At 41.3% G+C, this 11,053-nt stretch overlaps 1 protein-coding gene and 1 pseudogene across 1 annotated transcript; one reads left to right on the top strand and one right to left on the bottom strand.

The window, feature by feature from the left end:
* Positions 1-570: 570 nt before the first annotated feature.
* On the top strand, positions 571-687 carry LOC145406250 (5S ribosomal RNA; annotated as a pseudogene).
* Positions 688-3,052: 2,365 nt separating this feature from the next.
* On the bottom strand, positions 3,053-9,727 carry LOC145406149 (protein GVQW3-like). Its single transcript, XM_080277346.1, has 2 exons — positions 9,676-9,727; positions 3,053-3,441 (listed from the first exon to the last, which is right to left on the bottom strand). The coding sequence occupies exons 1-2, from the start codon at positions 9,725-9,727 to the stop codon at positions 3,053-3,055; spliced, it is 441 nt and encodes a 146-aa protein (XP_080133472.1).
* Positions 9,728-11,053: the final 1,326 nt, after the last annotated feature.

The following is an 11,053-nucleotide window of genomic DNA, read 5'->3' as shown; positions in this document are numbered from 1 at the left end:
CTCGTACAAAAAATATATATAAGGAGGGAAGGGAGAAGCCTAAGTGATATTTACATTCACTTGGAACTACCTAATTTATTATGTATTGTCTAAATTTCCTGCCGATCATTTCATAGTGTATTTATTAGCAGCAGTCACCCCGCTGCCATTGGCAGCATTGCACTCCCCCTAGGCAGGCCACCACACTTTATTCAGTTTACTGTCATCTTTCAAGGTGAAACTACGTCGGATTCACTCCTGTCCAATTCCGCCACTTTTTAGCCCCATGCAAAGGGCCCTGTGACCTCTACCCCCTACTAAACCTCGTGTGGAAAGAGGTAAAGGGCTAAGTGACTGCTGTGGAACGTGAACTGGCTAATTTGTCAATGAAAATGATAGACAGTGACTACGATCTATCTGGTGAGTAAAACAGTGCAAGTGGAAATGTAAATAATGTGTAAACAGAAAGTGAAAGCAGTGAATGTAAATATAAGTGAACAGTGGAAAATAGTTTTATAAGTTACTGCAAGTGACTGCATAACACAGTGTAAATAACATAGAAATGTAAATAATGTAAATAAAATAGAGAATGTAAATAGATGCCACGTTGAGTACACCGCTTCCCGTCCGATCAGCGAAGTTAAGCAACGTTGGGTCTGGTTAGTACTTGGATGGGTGACCGCCTGGGAACACCAGATGCTGTTGGCATAACGTTCTTCCTACATGTCGAGTGGGGTTGGTGGAGGATTATTGCCCCTCCCTGTAAAACAATTAACTCTGAGCCCTTGGCCACCCTGTTTGGGATACATGGCGTCTGGCAATGAATGAATGATGAAATAGAAATGTAAATGAGTAGCAGTATAAGAATACGAGTATATATACTAGGAGTAATGAAAGTGAAAGTTTCACTCTAACATGTATGAATACTATGAGTTATGAAAGTGAAAATGAAGGTGACAGATTCACTCTCAACGCTAGTATACAGGACAAGAAAGTGAATGCTACGTATTTTACTGAAAGAGAAATTGAATGCCTACAGTGACAATAAACTACTATTACTGAAGGAAACTTATGGATAAAACTGTAGATATATATAAGTGTTATATAGTAATAGAAATATAAAGTGTGAGTGTTTTTATGAATAATAAATGACAGAACACCAGCGGCGAACGATGTCCAATGGGAAGGTCATACGCGCTCGTATTATTCATTGCTTTCACAGTGTTTTTTTTTTGGAGTATGGATTCCAAATTATTTGAGAATCATAGAATAGTGTTTCTAGTGATAATATCAGGCTGTGGTAATCATATTACGGGTTGTCGGAAAGTGTAAAGTGGAGACTTCGTTACCCAACTTCAGAGGTCTCCACAAGTCCTACGGTACTCGACGAAGGCTAAACAAACATCCCAGGAGAAAGCTGAAGGTATGTGCCATATGCCTATGTAATTATAATATTCTAGGACTAATAACTGATTTTTGGCAAATATTTTTAGAGAGTCTGTCGAAGCGCGAATATGCCCGCGAGACACGCAAGTCAGGCAAAAACAACCGTGCGGTTTAGGGGTTAAACTGAACCAAGCAAGAGTAGCAAGAGTAGAGAAAACTGCGTAGAGGAATGTCCAGGAGTTAAAAAAGGTATGGGCAGCAATTAGAGAGTTACAGGAACGGTCCATAGAGCAGGAAAACGAGATCAAAATTCTACTGAGTAAACTGGAAAAAGTTTGTACACACAGTGATGAATAAGATATGAAAGTGAGTAATGAATCTGCTTCAAATGAGATAAAATAGCTCAAGAGGGAAAATATGAGGTTAGAAGAAGAAAGGGACAGGAAGAAAAGTAAACTAGATGAGTCTGAATCACTATAAGGAAATCAGGGAGCAACACAAGGGGTGAAAAAAAATTTGAGAGGAAGGAAATGTAAATTTGAAAGAGATTATAGAACAACAAAGCAAGGAAAAGGTGAAGAAGATAGTGGTTAGGGTACTGAGAAGTAGAGAATCTTTAGTCAGGGATGTAGCAGATGAGAAAAAATGTATGATAATTTCAGGAGTAAATGAAAAACGTATGACTGTAAGATCAGAAAGAGAAAAAGAAGAACTGAGTAAGGTTAAAGAAATAATATCAGTAGTTATGGAGCGAAATAACGAAGCTCAAGAAGAGATTGCAGAAGTGTTTAGATTAGGAAAGTATGAGGAAGGAGGGGCAAGGCCATTGAAGGTAAAGTTTAAGTCCCAGGCAACAGTAAATGAAATTATCAATAGAACATGGAAATCATCAGACAAGGAAGGGTTAAAAAATGTTTGGAGAAGGAGAGATGCAATGAGGAAGAAAGAGCTAAAATAAAGAAGTTAGTAAGGGAAGCAGAGGCAAAAAATGAACAGAGAATGGAGGAAGAGAAGACAGTGTTTTATTGGAGAGTTATGGATCAGAAATTGAGGAAGTGGTACCAACGGAGAGAAGAGGGTACGAAGGTTGATCAGTTAGTTCTCGGCCTAGGGTAGAAGAAAAACATATAGAGCTGTTGTTTATTTTGTATTTTTCTTCATAATCTCCCTTAACCTCAGTGCACATAGATAACCTGTGCTCTGACATCTTAATGCCCTTGAAAAAAAATTCTTTCTCTTGACAGTTCAGATATGCTTCAACGGCAGACACGACATCATTATCACTCTCAAATCTCTTTCCTCGTAAGTGATCTTTCAAATTGGGGAATAGCTAAAAATCACTTGGGGGCCAGGTCAGGCGAATATGGTGGGTGATGCACAACTCGAAGCAAGCTTCACTTGTGGCAGCCATCGCAACAGCCGACTTGTGGGCAGGTGCATTGTCCTGGTGGAACAGGACTTTGCGCCTCAACCTCCCCCACCTCTTCTCTTTGATTGCTTCTCTCACGTTTTTGATCAAGGCAGTGTAATAGTCACCTGTGATGGTCTGTCCACGACGCAAGTAGTCAGTCATGAGAATACCCTCAGCATCCCAGAAGACCGATGTCATAATCTTGCCTGCACTGGGTTGTTGGCGGAATTTGCGAGTGACAGGGGAACCATGGTGTTTCCACTCCATGGATTGCCTTTACATCTCGGGATCGAAGTGGTGAATCCAGGTCTCGTCCATTGTCACAAACCGCCTGTAGAAGTCATCTGGATTACACCGAATCTTGGACAGGAGCTCTTGAGAAGTGACCACCTGCTGTCTTTTCTGATCGGATGTCGACATTCGGGGAACCCATTGGGCCGACAATTTTCTCATGTCCAAAACATCAACCAAAATTGATTGTACTGTGCCATATGACACCCCTATTTCCTCTGCTATTTTGTGTATGGTCAGTCTCCTGTCAGCCATAATCATATCGTGCACTCTGTTAACATTTTCGTCATTAGTTACTGTGCTGGGGCGACCTGGATGTGGGGCATCATCACACGACTTCCTGCCCAGCTTAAACTCATGGCACCATTTTTTCACTGTGGAGTACGAAGGAGAAGAGTCACCTAAAGTAGTAACCAAATCATCATAGACTTCTTTTGTGTTTGTTTTTCATGAGATACTTTATCACTGCACGGTATTCAGAAGGTTCCATTTTCAGAAATGTTCATACCACGCGTCACTTAGTGGCCTGGAAATTTAAAAAAGTTTTGGGGTTAGGAACTTAAAATTTTGGCCTGGAACATGTAAAGATTGACCCTACAGCATATCAAAATACGATGGATGTACCATAGTTGCAACTAGGGTAGGCCGAGGACTTACTGATCCACCCTCTGAAAAACATCAAAAATAATTTGAAGGCGAAGTATAAGAGAGAAGTGGAGGAACAATTGTTCTTTGAAAGCAGGCTGTGAAGCCTATGCCCAGAGTCAGACACATAAAAATATATATATATATATACAGTAGAACCTCTTTGGTCTGGACCCCTTTAATCCGGACTTCTGTTAATTCGGACAAAATTTAAAAATAATAAGCTCCAAAAATATGTTGAAAGTAATTCTAAAGTCATTTTGAGTATTGGCGCGGAAAGCGATCGTCATTCGTTTAGTCTCGGATCACGCTAGGTCACAACGTGGGCGCCTGTTTAAACACACGCTAGCATTCATTCCATCAACTAGTTCACCAACCATTTATACTTTTACGCTGTATTTCAAAAGTTAATCCTCCTTACCATGCCCCTTAATGCAAGTGTAGCTTCTGCAATGAAGAAAGGTGTTAAAAAGAGGAATTTGCTTACACAAAAATGGGTCAGAATATTCTGCAGTGTTTAATGATTACTGTAGGTTTTTTTTTTTTACTTAAATATGCTTTACTTGTACATCAAACATTAACTTCTTGCCCATATGGGCATTATCAATATGCCAAAGATGACAATGTATTTTTTGCCTACATAAGTTTTATTTTTATTCCAAATATTACAGTTAATTAATTAATTTATTTTTTTGCCTACACGGGCCTTAGTCACTGACTACAATTTAAAATGTAGGCTAGTTTCTTGTCATGGCCTTACCTGTAAATTATGCAATACAAAACTATCGTACATGATTAGTTTGGTTATTTTAGTATCCTTTCATCTTTTGCAGTTATCTAGGGTTGACATATGCCATATATGTTAATAATTAACAAACATACCATATGTAGACAGTTTTTTGGTATGAACTGGAGATTACCCTGATGGTCCGGACAATCTGCTAATTCGGACAACCCTTCCCCCCATATTGTCCGATTGAGAGAGGTTCTACTGTATATATATATATTATATATATATATATATATATGAATTGGAGCAGATGGGAGACGTGGAAGGTGTGTGTAGGATATTTACAGAAGAAATATGTGCAGCATGTGATGTGGTGTGTGGAAGGGAGAGAAGACGGAGGGGTGTGCAAGGAACAGCGTGGTGGACTGAAGAGGTGAGACGGGCTGTGGCACAAAAGAAGAAAGCATACAATGAATGGATGAGAAATAGGGGCGTGGAAGAAATTGAGAGGCGGAAGAGAGAGTTATATGTAGAAAGAAAGAGAGAGGTGAAAAGATTAGTAAGAGAAAGTAAGAAGAGAGTGGATGAGGAATTTGGAAGGAATTTGAGTGTAAAGTGGAGGGACTATAAGAAAATGTTCTGGAAAGAGGTGAAAAGAGTAAGACAGGGTTGAAGTGAAGTTAGCAGGGGAGTGAAAGATAAAAATGGTAGATTACTAGTGGAGAAGGGAGAAGAAGTGAGCAGATGGAGAGAACACTTTAAGGAATTGTTGAACATAGAGGATGGAAGTAATGCGAGTATAAGTGGCTGGGGAATGGCTGGGAGAAGGAGGGAGGTGAGAAGACAGGAAGAAATCAGTAGGACAGAAGTTGTGGAAGCAATGAAGAAAGTTAAATCGGGGAAAGCCCCAGGAATTGATGGAGTGTGTGGTGAAATGCTGAAGCAAGGGGGAGAGATAGTAGTAGAATGGATGTGGAAGATGTACAGATTGGCCTGGGAGGAAGGTAGAGTTTCGGAGGATTGGAAGTCAAGTATAATTATTCCCTTGTACAAAGGAAAAGGGGAAAAAGAAGTGTGTGGTAATCATAGGGGCATTTGTCTTCTTAGTATAATAGGAAAAGTGTATGGTAGGATACTTATTGATAGAGTTAGAGAAAGAACAGAGAAATTAGTTGGAGAAGAACAGGGAGGCTTTAGGAAGGGAAGAGGTTGTGTAGATCAGATATTCATTCTTAGATCTTTAGTGGAAAAGTTTCTAGAGAAGGGAAAGAAGTTGTATGCGGCTCTCATGGATTTTGAGAAAGCATATGACAGAGTGGATAGACAAGGATTGTGGAAAGTGTTAAGAATATATGGAGTAGATGGGAAGTTGTTGAATGCTGTGAAGAGTATGTACGATGGTGCGAAGGCTGCAGTGCGTGTGGATCGTGAACTAAGTGAATTTTTCTCTTTGAAAGTTGGGTTGAAACAGGGATGTGTCATGTCTCCGTGGTTGTTCAATCTGTACATGGATGGGATAATAAAAGAGGTGCAAGGTAGGGTAGTGGATGTTGGAGTGGCCCTGGTGAGAGAGGATAGTGTTTGGAAACTCCCTGTACTGTTGTTTGCAGATGATACTGTGTTGTTGAGTGAAGACGAAGGGGAGCTGCAAGGCTTGGTGGATGAGTTTGGAAGTGTGTGTAAGAAACGGAATCTAAAGGTGAATGTAGGGAAGAGTAAAGTGATGGTCTTTGGGAGAGGTGAAGTCAGTGAATGTACAGCGAAGTTGGATGGTGAGGAATTGGAAAATGTGAGTACGTTTAAGTACTTGGGTAGTGTGATGAGTAAGGATGGAGGTTTGGAGGGTGAAGTGCTTGAAAGGGTACAGCAGGGAAGAAAGGTTGCTGGTTCTTTGAAAGCAGTGATAAGAAACAGGGAAGTGAGCATAGAAGTGAAAAAGTTACTACATTACAGTATTGTGATACCAACTCTAACGTATGGAAGTGAAGCTTGGACGTTGTTGGAAGGACACAAGTCAAGAGTGAGAGCAGTGGAAATGAGTTATTTAAGAGGAGCCTGTGGAGTCACATGGAGAGACAGGCTGACGAATGAGGATATAAAGGAGCGTTGTGGTGTAGATGTGAATGTGATAGGAAGCGTTATGAGGAACACACTAAGGTGGTTTGGCCATGTGGAGAGGATGGAGGGTGAAAGACTGACGAAGAGAGTGTATGTGAGTGAGGTGGAGGGGGGAAGAGGGAGGGGGAGGCCGAGGATGAGATGGAGGGATTTGGTGGAAAGGTATATGAGAGAGGGGGGTGTGAGTTGGGAGCAGGGCAGTGAAATGGCGGGGGACAGGGCGACTGGGAGGCCATTTGTTTGTGGCCACCCTGAACGGGATTGAGGCGTCTGGCAATAGTTAGATAGATAGATATACTAATGTTGATGGCTTAATATCGGCAAAGCTAGAAATTAATGATTTCTTGAGGGTACATGAACTTGATGTTATGTGCTTTGTAGAGACTAAGTTAAGATAGGATATTGATATCCATGTGGGAGATGGTAAATACAAACTGTGGAGGAGAGATAGAAAAGAAAAAAATGGGAGGAGGTGTGATAATAGCAGGGAAGAGCAACATAAATGTAGATACCGTGGAAATGGGAGAGGGCAGGGCTGAAGTGATAAATATGAAAGAAAAAAACTGGAGAGAATAGCAAGAGAGATATGGCGGTAGTGTATGTTCCCCCTAAGACAAGAGCATGGAATGATGATGAATACCAGAAGATGTTTTCAGACATGGCTAGTTATTTACAGAAAATAATTGTGAAAAGCAGCAATATAATTTTGATGGGTGACTTTAACTGTAAAGAGGTGAACTGAGAGGAATGGGACTCAGAAGGCAGTGAAGATTTATGGTGCACTGTATTATTAAGTATAACAATGAACAATATGATGATGCAATGGGTCAAAGAAGAGACACAGTTCCTAGGTGAGGACACACCAGCAAGATTAGACTTACTGTTTCCAAAGAACCCAATGTAATAGAATCTTTGAAATATTTGTGTCCTATAGGAAAAAGTGATCGTGTGGTCATTGAGTTCCAGGTGATAATAGGGAACGTCGAGCCAAGAGACGAGCTTTATAGGTGGGGAAGATACAATTTTGAGGAAGGAAATTTTACAGGAATGAGAAAATTTTTATAAAATGCGGATTGGAGAAAATTCAGAGAAACGAGAGATACAGAGGAAATGGGATATCTTTCTAGACCTCTGTAATTCGGGAGTGGAAAAATTTGTACCAACAGTAAGGGGGAAAGAGAACAGGGAAAAGGAATGGTTTAATAGAAGGTGTATGATAACAAAAAAAGAGAGAGACATGGCGTGGAACAACTGGAGAAAGAGAGGTTGCAGCAGGACAAAGGAAGAATGTAAAAGAACTAGAAATGAATACACAAGAATACAGTATGTAGAGGGGAAGAAGGAATTTTGAAAAAGGTATAATAGACAAATGTAAGGATGAACCCAAACTGTTTTATAGATCTGTCAGTGACAAACTGAAACAAAAGGAAGGAATCACCAAACTGAAAGTAGAAGGAGAGGTCTATAAAGATTTGGCAACGCAAGCTGAAATAATGAACAAATGTTTCCAATCAGTTCTCACTGATGAAAAGGAGTTTGTGGAAGGGGAGGGAGTGACTAGAAATTTAATGATAAAAGATATAAAAGTGGAAGTACAGGAAGTGTATAAATTGCTGGAAACTCAAGATGTAAGGAAGGTCCCAGGATCAGATGGAATCTTTGATTGGATATTGAAGGAATGCAGAGAACAATTGGCAGATAAGATTCACAGTTTAATTGTGTGTTCTCTGGAAGAGGGGAAAATGCCTCAGGAATGGAAGAGGTCAAATGTGGTACCAATTTATAAGGGAGGAAACAGGGAAGAACCCCAGAATTATGGATCAGTGTCCCTAATCAGCATGGTCCCAAAATTGTGCGAAAGAATCCTGAAAGATAGATGGATAAAATATATGGAAGAGATGAATACAGTATATTGGCTGAAAGTCAGTTTGGATTCAGAAGCGGAAGGTCATGTGTTTCCAACTTGTTGAGCTTTTACTCAAGAGTGATTGACGAGCTACAGAAGAGAGACAGTTGGGTGGATTGTGTGTATTTAGATTTGGAAAAGGCCTTCGACAAGGTACTACATAAGAGAATAATGTAGAAACGAGTATAAAGGAAGTCTGAAGGGGAACCTCCTGGAATGGATGGAAGACTTTTTGAGAGACAGACAAATGAGGACAGTAATAAAGGATAGGATGTCTGGATGGAGGGAAGTAACAAGTGGAGTCCCACAGGGCTCGATGTTGGCGTCAGTAATGTTCCTGATTTATGTAAATGACATGGTAGATGGAGTGAAGAGTTATGCAAGTCTGTTTGCTGATGATGCAAAGATCTTGAGGAAGGTATAGGTTGAGGAGGATTGTAAAATGCTGCAGGAGGATCTGGATAGGATACATGATTGGAGCCTGATGTGGGAAATGAAATTCTGCACAAAGAAATGTAAAATATTGGAAATGGGTAAAAGTACCAAGAGGCCATCACTGAATTATTTGATGGGTAATGAACCAGTCAGATAATCAAGAGAAGAGAAAGATTTGGGAGTGCTGCTCCAGGATAGTTTGTCACTTGAAAAACATATTAACAAGATACACTCAATCCTCGTAAATCGCGTTTTTATAAACCACGGATTCGTAATCCGCTGCAAAGTGGCTGTCAGAATTCCAGCACCCTTAAACCTCTGTTAAGTCACGAAAATCGCGGATCTAGGCACCCAAATGGGCCTTTTCCAAGGAGAATCATAAACCGCGGTATTCAACTTGATAACCGCGACCCAACAACCAATCACCACCCGTCCCTGGTGGCAAGTGTGCATACTAATGCCGCCATCTTGTTGTTGTTCTGCCCGCCAACCTGCACAATACAGAGCATCACCGTGCGGTACTAGAGCTACCTGCCTTTTTTTGTGCACTTTCCCCCCACCTCCAGCCGTGGCTCGGTGGGTTAGAGCGCTCCGCTCTGACCGAAGGGTTGGAGGATCGAATCCACCCAAGGGTCATTGGTAAACATCAGGAAGGGCATCCGGTCATAAAATGCTACTCGCTCCAGTCCAAAGTCCTCTACCCAGGGGCAACGCCTTAGCCCTTCGGGGATACCTGGCGTAAAACCAAATTATTTTAATTATTTTATCTCCTACCTTCCATGGCCCCTCCCAAACCCCCGAAGATGCGGTCTAAGCCCTGTGGCATCAAGAAGCAGCCGCCGTTGTCGTACAGTCAACGTTTGGAGCTCATTTGTCGTGTTGAGAAGGGAGAGAAGTTTGCAAGCCTGGCGAAAGAATATGGGAGGAACGAGTCGACCATAAGGACGATCTACAAAACCAGGGAGAAACCAAAACAAAACCAGGCAGACTTTGAGGGCTTCCTGAGGGAGGCTGAGGAGCTGGAGAAGGGAGAACAGCATGAGGGAGCACCCCCACCTCATGCTGAGAGGTTCTAAGTTCTCTCCAACACCACCCCACTTCATTCACTTAAGCAATATCGTCATAGGATTAAGGTGAGATCCCTTAACCTTGCTTATTTCTATTAAATACATGCACTGAATATTCCTAAATTTGTATGTTTGTGTTTGATGGTGCCTAGATAGATGTGGGTAGGGTGCTTTGATGGGGGGGTTGGCCAAAGTCCAGACCCTAATTAATTTTTCACATAAGAGTTATTATTTATAAACCGCGGAATTTGTAATCTGCAGCAGTGGTCCAGACCCAAATTGCTGCGGTTTACGAGGATTGAGTGTAGTTAGAGAGACGTATAAACTCTTGACTAATATAAGAGTAATATTTCATTATATGGATGAGGAGATGATGAAAAATTGGATAGTGGCCATGATCCACCCCAGGTTGGAATATGCAGCAGTAATGTGGTCCCCACACAAAAAGAAAGATATGAACAAGATTGAGAGAATACAAAGAACAGCAGCGAAGATGGTCCCCAGTCTGGCAGATCTGTCGTACAGAGAGAGGCTGGAAAAGCTGGATTTGCCTTCCTTAGAGGAAAGGAGAAAGAGGGGCGACTTGATTGCAGTGTCAGGGCCATGATGGGAGTAGATAAAATTGACAGAGAAGATCTGTTTGTATGGAGTAAAAGAGTAACAAGAGGACACGGGATGAAACTGAAGAAGCAAAGCTGCTTGAAGGATATCAAGAAATATAGTTTTCCCTATAGATGTATAGACCTGTGGAATAGCCTGGACAAACAGATCATCCAGTTTAAAAACTTAAACAAGTTTAAAGCTAAATTTTACTTACTGAGAAACAAGAGACGGGACCCCACGGGCATTGCTTGTTTCCTGTATATCACAATTAGGTAAGTACAATTAGGTAAATACACACACACACACACACACACACACACACATTCTTTCATTTACTCGTATATTAGTCCCAGGGGAAGAAGGGGCAGATCCTCACTGCACCACACTTTGTGAGGGTCAACTGCACGGTGGAATCAGCGACATCCACAGCAAGACCCAAGAGGAGTGGTAGTGTACCCCTGACCAAATGTGGGAGAATATCA

The sequence above is a fragment of the Coenobita brevimanus genome, chromosome 69 (genome assembly GCF_032717465.1).
Source record: "Coenobita brevimanus isolate Jiangsu-jjx chromosome 69, ASM3271746v2, whole genome shotgun sequence".
NCBI classification, from domain to species: Eukaryota; Metazoa; Arthropoda; class Malacostraca; order Decapoda; family Coenobitidae; genus Coenobita; species Coenobita brevimanus.
The sequence above is the reverse complement of the archived record's forward strand: the minus strand, read 5'-3'. Positions and strand labels throughout refer to the sequence as shown.

Coding starts and splice junctions, on each gene's coding strand:
- LOC145406149 (XM_080277346.1), bottom strand. CDS start 9,727: ATGCCACAGGGCTTAGACCGCATCTTCGGGGGTTTGGGAGGGGCCATG. Junction 3,442..9,675: donor TTTGGGAGGGGCCATGGAAG/GTAGGAGATAAA, acceptor CGTACTCCACAG/TGAAAAAATGGTGCCATGAG.